The sequence below is a fragment of the Excalfactoria chinensis genome, chromosome 23 (assembly GCF_039878825.1).
Source record: "Excalfactoria chinensis isolate bCotChi1 chromosome 23, bCotChi1.hap2, whole genome shotgun sequence".
Lineage (NCBI taxonomy): Eukaryota > Metazoa > Chordata > Aves > Galliformes > Phasianidae > Excalfactoria > Excalfactoria chinensis.
In genome coordinates this window covers 3,288,906-3,305,015 of record NC_092847.1, presented here as the reverse complement: position 1 = coordinate 3,305,015, position 16,110 = coordinate 3,288,906, and the positions used below count along the sequence as shown (strand labels likewise).

The window sequence follows — 16,110 nt, the reverse complement described above, 5'->3', positions numbered from 1 at the left end:
CACGGCTGCTCAGGGTGCAGTTGGGCTGCAGTTCGTTGGGGAGATTGCAATCTGTTTCCTACCCCTGTGGTTGCTCACAGCGCTCTTTTCTGACGGTTCTTTGCACAGAGGGGCTGTGTTTGCAGGCCCACGTGCGTGACGTGGCTGCACAAAGCAGCTCTGTGTGGCTGTGGGGTGCCCAATGGCCCCGTGCCCTGCTGCCATGCAGCACAGAATGGACATGGGTGGCTGCAGCCTTGGGGTGACGGCCTTGGGGACCTGAACTGCCAGACAGGGGCTGTGGCAGGTCAAATGTGTTGCCTCTCCTCCTCCTCACTGTGCTGTGGGGAGCGGAGGGGGAGACCCACGGCTCCTTGTGACAGCTCCCACCCGGCCGCCATTTTGTGCCTTTCCCCATCCCGGCAGGCAGCGCCTACATTTCCCATGATGCCCCGCGCCTCGAAGCGGAAGAAGGTGTGCGTCCTGAGCCCGCCAGGGGGCGCTGTGCGACGGGGCGGGGCGGGCTTGGGTCGTTGCCTTGGTAACGCGGTACTCACTTCCGGGCGGCTCCGATTGGCTGCGGGGCGCTGGGAATGCGGTGGCGTCAGGGCGGGCGCGGTGACGTGCGGCTGCGGGGGGCGGCGGCGGCGGCCGAACTGCGGGAGCGGAGCGGGGCCGGAACGGGAGGTGAGAGCGGGGCGGGGGGGGACACGGGGCGGGAGTAGCGACGGGGGGGCGTGGGGATGTGGAGTGGGGAGCTGCGAGCACGTGGGGGGGGCGGGTGGTGGGGGAGGTGGGGGTGTTGGGGGTGTTGGGCCTCCCCCCAAGGGATTGAGGGGGGTCTGTGAGGGGTGAGGGGTGGGAGAGCGCCGTGAGGGCTGGGACGGCTCCATGAGGGGCCCTGGAGGGGTGGGGGCTCTCTGGGGGCGGTGGGTTGAAGGCATTATGAGGGTGCAGCTGCTCCTTGCGGTGGACATATAGCCGGGCTGGTCCGGGACGGGCCTGTCCCCAAAGGCGTGTGGCTTCAGGGGACCCCTGAGGTGCTCAGCTGGGATGTGGGCAGGAAGGAGAAGCGAAAGGATGGGGATGTTCCTCAGCAGGGGATCCCAGGCAGCTCTGTTGGCCGCTGAGGTAGGGAAGCAGGGCTACCAGCCGTCCTGCTGCCGTGGTCCCGATGGGGTAAGGGACCGCCACCTTTACTCCATGCTGACTGTGGACCGGATGGTCCCTACTGGGCTGTGCCCTCCCCCAGGTGGGCTGTGCCCTGTGGTGGCACCAGCTTTGCTGGCTGGGTGGACTGTAGCTCTTAATGAGCTTGAGAAGCACTTGTAAAAAGTCCCAGGTGAAAGGTAAAGTGGTGTAACAGAAGGAGGTGGCCTCTGAACCAGACCTGATTTTCTTTCACCTCTGACTTCCCTCTTTTGTTCACAAGCAATAAGGATCCTGCTTTTGCATTGAACTGTTTTGACACCCCCCTTTTTTTGTGGTCAAAATGCCTCCTGGCCTTATTATGCTTTGAAAGGCTTCTGTGTGCTGACTCCACCTCAGATGATGCTTAACTGCCTGATGTTTTTTATGGGACTCCAGCTTATTTACAGGAGGCAATGAATTAGGCCTTACAACAGATTTACGAGGTAGGTGTGTTGTGCTCTAGTGCTTCTGGATGGGAAATCAGGGCACAGAAAGGCTCAGTGGCTGAAGGTGGAGCAACCAACACAACCCTGTGTGGCAATGCTCACAGCATCTGCTGGCCATCAGCTGCATTGTGTTTAGGAACTTCAAACCCAGTGTGGTTTCCTCCTTCCAGGCAGCCTTGGCCCTCTTCCCTCCAGCAGCTGGGCCTCGTGTTCACTCACATGCTGGGAAAGCCTTGTGTGAGGGGCTGAAGATTTACAGTGCGGGAGGGCTGAAGGTGCAAGTTGGTCACCTTCGTCCATCAGCCCACATTGTACTTCTAGCTTTGGGTCTCATCAGAAGTCTCATTGTGCAAACTCTCTTGCTGCTTTTGGGAGAATCCCTTTCCCTGACTGACAGAAGCACGTTGGGTGCAGGTTTTCCTTGTGACTTATCAGCCAAGACTGAAGGAGGAAGCTTTCAGGAGCGATGTGCTGGCAGCTCCCTCTGCACCCTAGTGAGCTGGTGCAAGTAATGCCTTGTGCACACTGTGCTGGGCATGTCCTGGCACTTACCTATGAGCAGCACAAGGTGAGCTGGTGATTTAGTGTTAATGCTCAGGTCTCTGGAAGCATCAGTGAGTGCTCTGCCCTGTGCTGGGGGCAAGCCCAGGGTGTGAGTTGTGCACTCTGTGTGATTCATGTGTTGGTTAACACTGTCAACTTTGTTAGCGAGTCAGGGATGGGTTTTACTGCTGGTGGAAATGAAGTAGGCCAGCTCCTGATGTGCCAGTGGGGATGTAACGACTTTATTGCCTTTCCTCATCAGGAAGTTAATGAAAAGCATTGTCTTGATGTTGGGTGGGGAAAAAACCCCTTCTGTTTTTGGGGTGGGATGAGAAGCCTGCTGCAGCCATAGCGTTCTGCTATGCCTGTGGAGCTGAGAGCACAACGAATTGTTGCTTTGGCTTTTAGGGCAGATGTGCTCCTTCCTTGGGGTTGTCCTGTGCACCTGTAGCTCCCAGTGCCTGCTGAGGCTGGGAGGTAGGTGCAGGACAGGCTGCAGCCCGAGGTGGGATCAGCTCCCTGCCCAGCAATTACAGCAGGCTGTGTGTGTGGGATCAGTGCTGGGCTGCCTTGGGGGTCTGCTGCTGCTGGAAGGGGCAGCGCTGCAGAATGGGGCTTTTCCATCAGGGTGGGAGGAGCAGCTAAGCCTGTGCAATGTCAGGGAGGGTACGTGGGTTCAAGTAGCATCATGTTCACAGCATCTTTGTTTAATGTTAGTCCAGTTAGTCTGCATAACTGTGTCTAAAAATAGAGCATATTTTCCTGTAAGTCCTCTGGTTCAAAGTCTCCAAGACTTTTTTTCCCCCTGCAGTGGTCTCTTACTGCTCTCCTGTGCCTGCAGTTATTTGCAACGTTATCAGAAAAACCAAGAGGGGTGAACTCCATCAAATCCTTAAGTTTCAAGAACCGGAGAGGTTCATTAAAGTTACAGTAACTTTCATGTAGCCTCCCAAGGAGGGATTAAGCTGGTCAAGAAAGCAAACCGCCTCACGGCCATAGCAGACCTTTTCCATGAGCTCAGTGTTTTAACATCAACTTTACACACGGTCACAAAAACTGGGGGTGATGGAGCTGTAAATGTGGCCAGCACAAGGGAAAGGCAACATGCTGGCTGGGAGGAACTCACCCCAGCATCGTGCAGCAGAGGGAGTGTGTGTTTAAATTTCAGAGCCGTGGCTGGATCTGTCCCAGTTTTCCCAGAGGCATAAATATCTGGCCTTCGGCACAGCTGTGGAAATCCTTGTTGTGTTCTCTTGCAGATCACTTTGGTCCCCAGCTCTCCGTGCTGACATGGTAACAGAGCGGCGGCTCTCAGCGGCGGGCAGACAGGGACAGCTGCGGAGAGGTAACCTTCCCCTTCTGCCTTCAGATCTGTGCAAGCACACTGCTTATTTCTGTTAAAACTTGGGGTAGGGAAGAGCCGAGGAAGAGCTTTCAGTGAGTTTCGCTTCTCCCCGTGAGCAGAGGCATTCCTCAATGTCTTTTTCATTCTAAATCCCGCACCTTACTTTTTGCTCACTTTCTGAATGTGGTCTTTCAGGATTCTGCTTAGGCGTGTGCTTTAAGCATTGTGGTCTAACCCTGCTCCTCCGAGCCAGCAGCTGCTTTCGAAGTATAACAACGTTTGGTTACTTCATGGATTTTACAACTGAAATTGCCTCTTCTAAATCATAGAGGACTGTACTTAGGTAAATGATCACCTACCTGTTGCACACACAATCTGGCACCGATGTCGACAACACCTATTACTACGTGACTGCCTTACCCAGGCAGAACTGAGCAGATTATTCCTGCTTCAGCCCTGCAATAGAGGATGTGGCTCGGACTGCAGTCCTGCCCGTGGTGATGCTGAAGTGCCTCAGGGTGGTCGCCTGCACGTAGCTTTTGCCTGTGCCAGGGGGGTGGGTTTATTTCTGCCACCGCGTATATCTGAGGTATTCAGCTGGGGCAAGTTATTGAGTGTCTCTTAAAGTTTATGCAACTGTTCTGCTCTTTCAGTTCTGGCATTTGGAACATGGACTTCCAAGGAACTTTTGCAGCGTATGCAGAGGGTTTTGTAATGAGCCACATGAGGCTGTTTTGACTGGGGAAGCATTGTTGTGCAGAATTACTTGCTGATGTTAATGGTCTCCTCCTCTCAAGAGTGTTGTCTGTTGACAAATCTGTAGTTTTGTACAGTACATCTTGTTGTGTTTGGGGGAAATGCCTCAGCTGTGGCTTTTCAATTACAAACTGCAAGTCTGCTGTGTTCTTAGAAACTGGGACTGGCACAGTAAGGGGCTCACAGGTTCCTTTGGGCAGCAGGACCTGACAGGCAAGTGATTGTTTTAATCAGGTGTGATGCTGTTGGAGTGCTCATGGCAAGGAGATCATTTGCTGCCAGGACACAGTCAGGCTTGCCCTCATGGTGGAATTTTAAGGGTTTGGGCTTGCTGTGTGGTTTGTGTTGGCTGCCATGGGTCTGTCAGGCTCTGAAGCTGTTTTTGCATGAGGCACTGCAGAGAAGTCCCTTTCCTTTCCTGGTGCTGGGTCACACCAGGGCATCTTTAAGGCTTGTGGATAGCAACAGCCAGATGATGCTTGTGTTAACCAGAAGCAGTGTCCTGTGTTTTAATGGTTTGCCCCAGTCTGTGAATTGGAACTTAGAAAAGAGCCGGTGATGTGCACAAGTGTGGGGTTGAACTGGGGGTCCTGGGAGCTCGCTGTGTTGGGCTGATGGTGGTGCCCCTCTTGGGTGTTATGAAAGGTGTTGATGCTTTGCTCCAGTGTTTTGTTCTCTAGGGGCTGAGGCAGAAATCCAAGCGGTCAGGAGCGCGCTGAGGTCCTCTCCTTGGCAGGGGTCACAGGGAAACTTCTGCTCCTCCCTCAGCTCTTGCTACTCAGAGTGTAGCCAAAAATAGTAAGAAACATCTCTCCTCCAGATCTCTGAGAGGGTGTTGAACTAGTTTGTGCAACAAAGTTATTTTAATGCTCTCTGGATGCGGTCAAACTCAGATTTGCTCTCTCTCTCTCTCCCTTTGTGTGGTTGAAGGGGAGGTGAAGCGAGCGTGGCGATTTGTTCCAACCATTTCGGTGCGGACGTTCCCAGGCTGTGCTGAATCATCTGAACCCATGCCTGGGCATCATCGCTCACTGTCAGCTGTGTCCTGGGATCAGGGAGTGCTTGGGATATTTTGTTACGGTCTGTGAAATATGTAGTATACATTGCTAGGAGTCTGAGTGTAAGCATAGCAAACTTTAGGCTGGTGGCTTTAGCACAGGGGATCTCAGTCACTGCAGAAAGGTTTGATAACACTTTTGGGGGTGGTTTCCTGGATTTGGGAGTACTGGCTGCCTGCTGTTAGGTCTTGCTGGCCTGCTGGGTATTTGGCTCCAGCTAAATTTGGCTCCAGTGACTCAGAGCAGTGGCCTGCTGCTGCATTTCTCTGTTTCCCTGTTGCTTTTCCAGGGATCTGATTGCCCTGTGGGGACACTTGCTGCTGTCCCAGTGACACCGAGGCTTTGAAAGAAGCCACGCCAGGTTCTGATAGAAATGCTGCCACGGGGAAGCCACGCTCACTGCCACCCAGTGCTCCCTCAGATACGTGCTCCATGACTTTGCAGCAGCAGCTTGCTGCTCTTACTGCTTTCCTGATTTTCCTTTTCAGTGCAGTTCTGAGCTTGTGCCTGCTGTTTGCTTTGGGAGCCTCACTGCTGTTCCTGCGAGCTCCTCCCGTCAGCTCTGTTCTATAATTACTGGTGTTCTTGAAACCAGATCCTCCCGTGTGGCCTGTTGTGGATTGGTGGACCAGGGGTCTGTAAGCAAAGCCAGCGCCTTGGAGCAATGCACAGCAGGACTCGGAGGTTCAGGGAGGGCTTTATCTCCCTTTGGGATGGTAAAGGGGGAGTGTTAGCAGGCAGCTTCTTGGGCACTTCCAGAGAGGAAGCAGAGATGTAAAAGCAAGCCTGATGCTGGGCACTGGCTCTGCATTGGCAACGAATGGGATGGGCATGTGGGGTCAGGATGCTGTGCTGGCACATAACCACAGCCTCACAGGCTGCCTTGTGTCCCTCCCAGTACTGGAAGCACTCTGAGCTCAAACTGCAGCAGAATGCCCAAAGCATTGTCCTCCTGCAGCACGTGGCCTCCAGAAGACAGCAGAGCCTTGCAGCCTGTGCATGCAGCGTGGAGCAAACTTGTTTTGCAGTGCCTGTATAGGCATGCTGCAGCCAAGCTGCTCACCCAGCTGAGAGCAGCTTACCATCCCATGGCAGCGCCATGCCCAGCATTACAGGACAGGTCATGTCACCTCTGCTGCGCCCTGGTGTGAGTGAGGATGGTCCTCTTTCGTTACCAGACTTAATGGTCTTCTCAAATGACAACACATTTATGCAGTTTCCAGTGCTGAGATGGTGTCACCTTTCTGATAGCTGCTTGTTTCCTGGCTGTGCTCCTCATCCCATCAGTCAACCACACACAACCCCTGCTCGCTCTGGGCTGTCCTGACTTAACAGCAAAACACAAATATCAGCTGGCAGTTTCCAGCGTGAGACTTGGCAGTTTATTTGCTGAAAGTAATCCTGGAAACATTTAATATGGGAATGTACAGACAGAGGAGATGGTCACGAGCAGCATGGTGTACTGACCTGGGGCAGGCAAGGCTTGTGAGCGTGACTGGGAACAGGTGTCCAAATCCATAATACAGGAATAAACAATGACACTTGGCATCGAGGTCCAAAACATGACGTCTCTGTGAGCTAATGTAGCAAGGAAAGGACAAGGAAGGAAGCACTGCAGAACTCTATTATTATTATTATTGATGATGAAGGAAATGGAGGTATGGGGGGTGGCAGGATTTGCTGCAGGTCACGAAGCAGAACTTGGGATAAGAGCTGGTGAGTGTTCAGCTCTTCGCTGCCCATCCTACTGCCAACCCTTCTACAAAAGGAAGCTGTGGAGCTCCAAGGCTGAAGAGGGCAGGGAGCCTCTTTCATGGAGAGCAGGTGAGCTGTGTAGGGATGGCTCCCACAGAGGCATGAACACTCACACAGTATGTGCCATCTACAGGTCTTGCAGCACATCAGATGTCTTGGAGCCCCTGGAGCCAGAGATATCTTTGCAGCTTCTGGAAGGTGAATTGAAAGGGAAGAGCAGCCCCTCCTGCAGCTCTTGCCCCCCAAAAAAACCCAGCACTAGTGAGAAAGCAGGAAGTTCCTTTTGGAGTGCAGTGACCTGGTTTTGGGGACAGCTGTGATGCAAAAAGAGAAGAATCCAGTGAGTTTCACAACTCTTTGACTTATTTCTCTTCCTCGTTATCCAGGAAGTGGATGAGTTGTAGCATGTGGCTGATGTGTGATTCACTGGCAGCTTGAGGCAAGCAAGGGAATCTCCTGTACTTCTTTGTCATATGTTGTTGAGTGATTAGCATCAACACAGCTCAGGCAGCACCCAATGCTTAGTTGGCTGGGTTATACTTGGTGAAGAGCAGCCAGCAGCACTGGAGGAGAAGACAAGGAGGGGACATCCATGGTGTTGGGGCAGGTGCTTTCTCTGCCTCGCCAGCTCCAGTCGTTTATTCCTGCACGGAGCCTGCCTTGCAGCCAAGGCTTCTGAGCGAGGGAGGAAACACTTGGGTAGTAAATACTGCTGGGATCTCATTAGCTAATGAGGAGGTGTGCTGGTCTTTCAGGAACAAAAACCAAACATGTTTACAATGGTTGCGTCTCCTGGTTTTCTGCACTTGGTTACCTTTCCTGTGTTGCAGCATCTGCTTAGCTCTGATTTGGCTTTTATTAGCAGTAGATGACGTGAAGGAGGAGGAACAGAAACTGGTACTAGATCAGCAGACTTCGGAAGCGGTGACACAATCCAAGGGATGTCTGCAAATAATGGGCAGTAAGAGGCAATCACTTTTTTTTAATGGAAATAAGCTCATTTTCTTGGTGTGTTTATTCAGTGTGTGCTCCATCATGAGAGAACGCCGCCATGCAGTGCTGAATGCACGATCAACAGGGCATTGCATCTGGATGAATTTGTCTAATATTTTGTTTTCCAAATGAGCACAGACACAAAGAGGTGCTTCCATGGTGATTGATTTCCTTTCGCAGCCCCCTGTGACCTCCTCTACGGTCACTCAAACAACTGTTGGAGCAGGTTGACATTGTGAGCTGTCCCTTGGGAGGTCTGGGCCATTTCTGGCACTTTGTCTGGGAACTTCGATCTTCCAAGGAGGACACGCACGTGGTGACGCTGCAGCAATGGGGATTGAACACGGAGCTGCCTCCAACCCTGTCTGTATGAGAAACAACTGTGCTCTCTCCTGGAGGGGTATAGAGGTGGGAGAGCTCCCTCCACCACAGTGAGCACACTGAGGTTGCTTCTTTTTGGAGCTCGCCCTCAGCAAAACTACATCTGCTTTAAAGATCAAGTCTTAATTGTGAACATTTAGTTGTTTTAATTTGGTGGCTGCCAGCCCCTCAGTGTCTGTGCTGGAGTGTACGACTGCTCTGGTGATGCTGTGCTCTATGTGCAGTGCTGTAGTAGCAGTGCAGAACTGGGCTGCTCTGTCACATCCCCTGCAGCCCTCCTGCATGCCCTGCAGGGCAGTGGGCGCTTCTCACACCCTAAAATGTTGGGTTGCAGGTGTCGAATGGGGAAGGAGCTCCTGGAGATGAGAAGGATCCTTTGGGCATCCTCTGCCCTCCACCCCATCATCCCTGGTGTCACCCTTTGGAGATGTGCAGGGTCCCCCACTGTCCCTCTGTCAGGGGGATGGAGCTCAGCCACCCTGCTCTGAACCAGGGGGCCTGTGGGGAGGCAGCACGTCCCCTTTGTGCTCATGGCTGCTGCTGTGTGATCCTCTGCAAACACTTTCTGCCCTCAAAGGCTCGCCTTTGTTGGGGCTGGCAGGAGGGGGCCTCCCTGGTGCCCAGGACTGAATGAAGTATCCTGGACGCTGGCACAGTTCTCTGTTCTCTCTGCACGTGCCGGAAGAATCCAGCACTAAAAAGAGTCAAAGAAGCTGTTGCACTGATTTTAATCAAGCCAGTGCTGGCTTGTTCTTTACACTCCACTCAATCCTTCAGCTGAAAGTAAAGTCTTGGTGGTCTCTGTGTGCGGCTGTTTGGTTGCTGCCTCCACTCCCAAAGTTGGAGGGTTTGGGGTCTGCACATCCCCTGCAGCAACACAGGGCCGTGCCCAGCACCTTGCTGTGTGGGCACAATCCCTGCTGCTTTTCATCTGCTGAAGGCTGGAATTAATGCCTCCTCTCTCCCTTTATCTCCCTTGTTTGGAAAACAGGGGAAGGGCTCAGGGAAAGGCAGGTGTGCAAACAGCTCCCGCAGCTCCCCTCTGCTCTTGGCCTGCAAGAAGATATTAAAACAATATATTCGGAGCTTTCTGGTGAAAGCTTTTCTCTGTCCATGGGTGGGATGCATATCCTTATCCTGCCCTCGCTCACATGGGGCACCTCTGCTGGAGTTTGCTGTTGCTGTCAGATGTGTCCTGCCCTCTGTTCTCCCACACCCCTGGGGTGTGTGCAGCCATCTGCAGCCAGATCAACTCTGAGCACAGCCTTGGAGTTGCTTTGGTGGGTCTGTGGAGCTTGCTGCTGCCCGTGAGTGCAAGGCCCTGCATGGACCTCCTTCTGCCATCCTACTCTACTGACAGCTATTCCAGGCAAAAAGCATTTTTCTGATGTGTGTGCATTTATTTATATATAGACTTTAAACAGATTCAGCTTGTTACCCTCCATCTCCAGCAAACAGGTTTTCCTGCCTGCATGTTGTGCCCCACTGCGTGAGTGGAGGCCAAGGACAACACAGCCCTGAATGGTTGCTCAGTGCTGCCCAGGAGGCACAGGCAGGGAGCATTTATTGAGCCTTGTGCCCCTCTGCTGCTGCTGACAGAGCTGGGTAACACCACAGTCCCAGTTCCTGTCCCCTAGAGCTCTGAACTCCTGGTATGCAGAGGAGAAGCAAGCTGTGGGCCCAGGCTGTGATGCAGCACCAGCCCTTAGGGGTGCCTGGCTGCTGGCTTTGTGGCATGTTGACATTGGGCTTCTCTTCTGCAGGTTTTGTCCTCCCCCTTGGCACCAGCTGCTGCTCACTGATTTGACCTTGTTCAATGCTGACAGCTTCCCAAGGAGCTGGCTGCAGCACAAGTGCCAGTTGCTGGGAACAGAGGGGAGGATGCTGCAGGAGAGCAAAGTAGCCCAGGGAGCCCTGTGCCACCAGGACCTGTTTGCTGGGCACTGGGAACAGCACCAGCAGGGGATGGGATGGGTGACCACAAACAGGGAGAGGAAACACGGGGAGAAGGGGCCCACACCAACCCTCCCACAGGAAACCCTGGATTAGGACATGAGCTGGGTTGTGCAGCCAGGCCCATGGCTGAGCTCAGCCCCGCAGCTGTACAAGCAGCAGCAGCACGCTCAGTTGAATGGCTCTTGGCAGAGGAGCCGGGGCCGCTTACAACATGATAAGTGAAAATAAACACCACTGCTGTAACGGGAAGGAGTGGGAGCGCGGGGGCTGGCAGGAAGCTGTCACTCTCACAGTGTGGGGCTGGGGCTTGCAGACCCAGAGTCCTGCTTGTGCTCCCTGCAGCCCCTGGGCTGAGGACAGCGTGGGGCTGAGCTCCGTGCTGGCAGCTGCAGCGCGTGCTATCTGAACCTTTCCGGTAGTGCTGGCTGCTCCAAACTCCGTCCTTGGCTGCCACTGTGACAGCACGAGCTGCTGGCGGCTGCAGGGGACGTGTCCCAGGGCAGCGTCTGCTGTGGGATCTGCGGGGTGTGGAGCCGTTGGACCCTGGGTGGGCTGTGGGCTGGTTGGTGTCCCAGCATCAGTCTGCTGGGCTTCAAGCAGCAAAGCGGCCTTTAAGAAGCCCCAGGGTCTGCCTGTCATCATGGATAAGGACACGAAGCAGAGCAGGACGGCGGGGCTGCTCCCATGGCACTGACACTGGCTCTCCTCTGCCCACAGGCTAGTGCAACTGGCAGGGTCCATCTTGGATAGACGCGGATGATGCCAGAGCTATGACAGGGATTGCAGTCTTGGCACTGAGGGGTGATCAGTTATGGAACAACTACAGGAGGAAGTACCTGAGGTCAGGGAAGAGGAGGAAGAAGAGGAAGAGGCAGTGACGGTGCCCAGCGGAGCCTCGGACCCAAGTGCAGGACCAGACAGCTCGCTGCCCTCGAGCAGCTACACCGGTGAGTGGAGCCACATCCCCCACACTCACAATGAAGGGCCTGCACATGAACAGAGCTGGGCTTCTATTGGTCCCATGCAACAATTCATTGAGAGCCAAAGCATGGAGGCACCTATTTCTTCCTCTGCAGTCACCACGCGGGTGGTGGCAGTGGGTTGGGAGATAGAAATGGGGCCAGGAAGGGGGGAGGGCTGTACCCCAGAGAGTGTATATTGAAGAGGGGAGGGCTCCCAGGTGCTGAGAACTATTCTTTGTTTCTTGAAATCCTCAGTGCAAAAGTGCAAACTGACCATATGAGTTAAGCTGGCTGCCTTGCAAAATTGTGGAGGGGTTTCACCGCCTAAAATTAAGCTCCAGAGTCCTTCCAAACTCAGCACTGATGGATGTGGAGTCTGTTAGCTCCTGGCAGCGCTGCGGCTCCATACATGGCATCAGCCTGCGGCCAGTGCCTAATCTCAGAGGTTAACCACCCAAACACCCCATTCAGGTGGGGTTGGATGCAACGCTGTGCTTGTGGCTGCTGCTCAGGACGGATCCTGTTGTGTGTTTGCAGACCTTTCGCAGAGCTCCTCTCCCTCCCTGTCAGACCAGCTGCAGATGGGCTGTGAGGAGACGGCCTCGGGGGCACTGAACGTGGAGTGCAGAGTCTGTGGAGACAAAGCCTCGGGCTTCCACTATGGCGTCCATGCCTGCGAGGGCTGCAAGGTGCGTCCTCCCCGGGGAGCGCAGGGTTCAGCCTGGGTCAGACCAACGTGTCCCACTTCTTAACTCGTTGTGCTTTATTTTGTAAAGCAAATCCTTCTGCCTCCACCAGGACCTTGGGTTTGCTTTTAAAGACTGTCTGTGCTGCAGATCAGCCATGAGCTGCATGTGTATCCCGCTGGGATTGCTGGCCACAGCTTGGCCGCACCTCTAAAATTCCTTCCCCCGCACCAGATGCCAGCAAGGCTGCATTAGCAGTGAGGCCCTGCCAGACTTTGCTGCAGGCTGGGGCCCACAGCCTGTTCCTCCATCCCTCCCTGCTGGCTGCATGCAGTATCACACACACACTCTTCCCCATTTCCCACCACATCACCTCTCCTCGTGGCTCTGTTTGTGCTGAAAACACCCAGTGGAGGATGAATCTCTTTGGGGTTAACAAGCTGGACTGATCCTAAAGTGTGGGTGCTAAGGCTGCTGTTCCCTTGTCCCCCTGCTCCATGTCCCACTCTGTGCAGGGTTTCTTCCGCCGGACGATCCGCATGAAGCTGGAATATGAGAAGTGTGAGAGAAGCTGCAAGATTCAGAAGAAGAACAGGAATAAGTGCCAGTACTGCCGCTTCCAGAAATGCCTCTCGTTGGGCATGTCACATAATGGTGAGTGTCGCTGTTGTTCCTGGCTCTGCTGGTGAGGTGCCCTGGGACCATCTGCCCCATGAGCGATTCTTCATCCCAAGGATTCACAGGCAGAACTTCAGGTGGAACCGTCTTGTTCCAGCCAAGGTGTTTATGTGGGAAGCAGGGCTGGTGGTGGAGCCCCTATGAGCGGAGATGGGGGCTGTGTTGATTCTCTGGTTCTGCTCCTCGCAGCAATCCGCTTTGGCCGCATGCCGGAGGCAGAGAAAAGGAAGCTGGTAGCTGGGCTGACAGCGAACGAGATCAGCTGCCAGAACCCACAGGTGGCTGATCTGAAAGCTTTCTCCAAGCACATCTACAACGCCTACCTGAAGAACTTCAACATGACCAAAAAGAAAGCGAGAGGTATCTTGACCGGGAAGGCCAGCAGCACCCCAGTAAGTTCCCTCCTGTGGCACGCAGGGCTGGCTGCAGCCTGTTTAGGGGGCTGTTCTCTGGGCTCGTCTTCCTCCTGCTGTAACTATTGCACATGCAGCAGTTCCCAGCTGTTGCTCTTTACATGACTTGCCACTTGCTGGGGAAATTCCCACCTCTTCTCAGACTTGTACTTGTGTGTAGGTGCCATTTTCCAGGGCTCCCTCAGCAGGAAAGAGCAAGGGCAGGCAAAGGCGAATGTCCTGGGCAGAGCTTGAGTGCAGCAGGTTCCTGATGGCTCTCTTCTTTTTCAAGCAGCCTTTTGTGATCCATGACATGGACACCCTGTGGCAAGCAGAAAAGGGGCTGGTCTGGAAACAGCTGGTGAACGGGATCCCCCCATACAAGGAGATCGGGGTGCACGTCTTCTACCGCTGCCAGTGCACCAGTGTTGAAACTGTGCGGGAGCTCACCGAGTTCGCCAAGAGCATCCCCAGCTTCATAGGCCTCTACTTGAATGACCAAGTGACTCTGCTGAAGTACGGGGTGCACGAGGCCATCTTTGCCATGCTGGCCTCTATCATGAACAAGGATGGGCTGCTGGTGGCCAATGGGAACGGCTTTGTGACCCGCGAGTTCCTGCGTAGCTTGCGCAAACCCTTCAACGAGATCATGGAGCCCAAGTTTGAGTTTGCTGTGAAATTCAATGCACTGGAGCTGGATGACAGCGACCTGTCTCTGTTTGTGGCTGCCATTATCCTGTGCGGAGGTGAGCAGATGCAGCATCCCCCAGGGCTGTGGGGATGGGAGGGGACGGGCTGCAGCTGACCCAGTGCTTCAGCAGGGCCTTTGCTGGTAGAAATCAGCCACAGGTGTTTTATCATGGTATCATAGAATGGTTTATGTTGGAAGAGATCTTTAAGTTTTGTCTAATTAACCCCCATGCCGTGGGTTGCAAGACTTAGGGGGATGAGAGAAGAACTGAACGGTTCTGATCCCAAAGATTGGACCGAGTACCATCTCTGCTGTCAGACATGCAGTCTGAGGGCATGCATTTTCCCCTTTACCTGGTTAACCAGATTGGAATCACTGTGGGTGGGTTCCATTCCCCGGCTCCATACCTCCATGGGCAGCGTGGGCTGCACCATAACCCCAACCACCACGCTTCCTCCCCACAGACCGACCCGGCCTGATGAACGTGAAGCAGGTGGAGGAGATCCAAGACAACATCCTCCGAGCGCTGGAGTTCCACCTGCAGTCCAACCACCCGGACGCCCAGTACCTCTTCCCCAAGCTGCTGCAGAAGATGGCCGACCTGCGGCAGCTGGTGACAGAGCACGCCCAGCTGGTGCAGAAGATCAAGAAGACGGAGACAGAGACCTCCCTGCACCCGCTTCTGCAGGAGATCTACAAGGACATGTACTGAGGACCTCTTATTTATGAGAATGAAGCCATGGATTCCAAGCGAGACTCTTTGTATAAAAACAAAGAAAACCTTTCCCCATGTCTTCCATTTCTTCTACTGGAAACTCTTTTCTACACGACTCCAATGTACGGTACACAGGGCAAGGTGCTGTAAGGTTTTGCAGCCGCCTCCTGGTAGCTTGGGACTTCCATTAACACACTAACGAATTTACAAAGGCAAATCTAAAGCTACTGTTTCCATTACTGCGGGGCCTCCAGAGCAGCCGGATGGTTTGCTTTGTATATACAGGAGGTTCCTGCAGCAGCTTGGGGGCAGTGGGGGCTGCTCTGGTTGTTCAGAGCCCCAAGCATGGTGTGGTTTCCCCATGGGGCAGCAGCAGCACTTACAGTGTGGCTTTCTTTGCTGCCACCAAAGTACGTGGCCTTCACCCCTCTGCTTATGGTCCTGCCTCAGCTTCTCCCTCCAGGAAAGGGAGCCAGGCTGCCCTGCGCTCAGAGGGGGGAAATGAAGATGGATCAATGTACTGGTTGCAAAGAGCAGCTGTAAAACATGGTTTAAACACCAAGTATTCATAAGGGGGAGGGATGCTCACAGTGAGCTGCTAGGGAGGCTCCCGCTGCCCTGAGCTTGGGGTCAGCTTTGGGTTCTGGGCTTCCCCTCCGTGCTGCTGGGCTGGCCATTCACACCTGCTGCTGCCCTCCACCTCCTCACCGTGCCTCAGTTTCCCCACCCTCACCTCCTGTACCTCACAGGGCTGTTAAGGAGTTACCATTTCTAAAGCACTTTGAAGTCCTCTGGGGGAGGCACTGGAGACGCTGCTCCCAACACGGGGGTCTGTCCCCAAAGCCCCCATTGGCCCCAGCTTGGTGGCACCCCCAGGACACATGGACTCCTGCCTTGGTCACCTGGGGGACTTTTTGCTCTTCCCTTCAGTGTAACGACCCTCCAACTGAAATGTATATTTTTGCTAGAAGTACAAACCTCCAAGTGTTTCCAATTATATAAATAACATCCGCAAACTGACTGGACTTCAAATAAATCCAAACTAAATATTTAAGCACCTCTTAGGGCCGAGCCCTTCTGTGCAGGACTGAGTGCTCGGGGGTTGTTTCCAGCACGGGGGATGGGATGCATTTCCATTCCTGCCTGCATTCTGCACTTCCATAAGGTGGGATAATACAAAAGATGGTAATAAATCAAGAAGGACGGTGATAGATGTCCAAAAGATGCCCCAAATCCAAAGGGAACCAGCACAGCGAACCAGCTCAGGTGCTCCAGGGGAAGCTGCACCGTGTCCCTTTGCATTTCCCATACCTGATGTATGGCAATCTGGGGACAGAGATCTCCACCTCCCACCAGCACGAGGAGCAGCTGGGCCAGGGTTAACACAATTAAGGTGAGGGTGTGCCCACCCCACCAAGGTCATAAAAGCCCCAGAAGGGCCTCTCACCCTCTGCACTGCTAGAGGAGATGGAGCCGGGCTCGCTGGTGGCACTGGGGGCACAACGGGGCCGGGGGGAAGCGGGGCACAGCTTTGCTCCCAGCATGACTCAGGCTGCCTTCGGACTCCCACGTGTGGAGGAAGA

At 54.1% G+C, this 16,110-nt stretch overlaps 1 protein-coding gene across 2 annotated transcripts; it reads left to right on the top strand.

The window, feature by feature from the left end:
* Nucleotides 1–539: 539 nt before the first annotated feature.
* PPARD (peroxisome proliferator activated receptor delta) lies at nucleotides 540–15,734 on the top strand. Of its 2 annotated transcripts, none has more exons than XM_072356134.1 (8): nucleotides 540–666; nucleotides 3,419–3,504; nucleotides 11,121–11,350; nucleotides 11,903–12,054; nucleotides 12,567–12,705; nucleotides 12,919–13,121; nucleotides 13,417–13,867; nucleotides 14,277–15,734. In XM_072356134.1, the coding sequence occupies exons 3-8, from the start codon at nucleotides 11,215–11,217 to the stop codon at nucleotides 14,522–14,524; spliced, it is 1,329 nt and encodes a 442-aa protein (XP_072212235.1). In that variant the 5' UTR covers nucleotides 540–666; nucleotides 3,419–3,504; nucleotides 11,121–11,214; the 3' UTR covers nucleotides 14,525–15,734. The 2 variants fall into 2 exon arrangements, with proteins under 2 accessions (XP_072212235.1, XP_072212234.1); XM_072356133.1 differs by having other exon boundaries at nucleotides 13,414–13,867; nucleotides 14,277–15,593.
* The last annotated feature ends 376 nt before the right edge of the window (nucleotides 15,735–16,110 follow it).

What these genes read in the sequence shown, in the direction of transcription:
- PPARD (XM_072356133.1), top strand. Translation starts at nt 11,215, where the DNA reads ATGGAACAACTACAGGAGGAAGTACCTGAGGTCAGGGAAGAGGAGGAA. An exon ending in GCCCTCGAGCAGCTACACCG is followed by an intron (nt 11,351 to 11,902) that starts GTGAGTGGAGCC and finishes GTGTGTTTGCAG; the next exon opens with ACCTTTCGCAGAGCTCCTCT. An exon ending in GGAAGGCCAGCAGCACCCCA is followed by an intron (nt 13,122 to 13,413) that starts GTAAGTTCCCTC and finishes TTCTTTTTCAAG; the next exon opens with CAGCCTTTTGTGATCCATGA.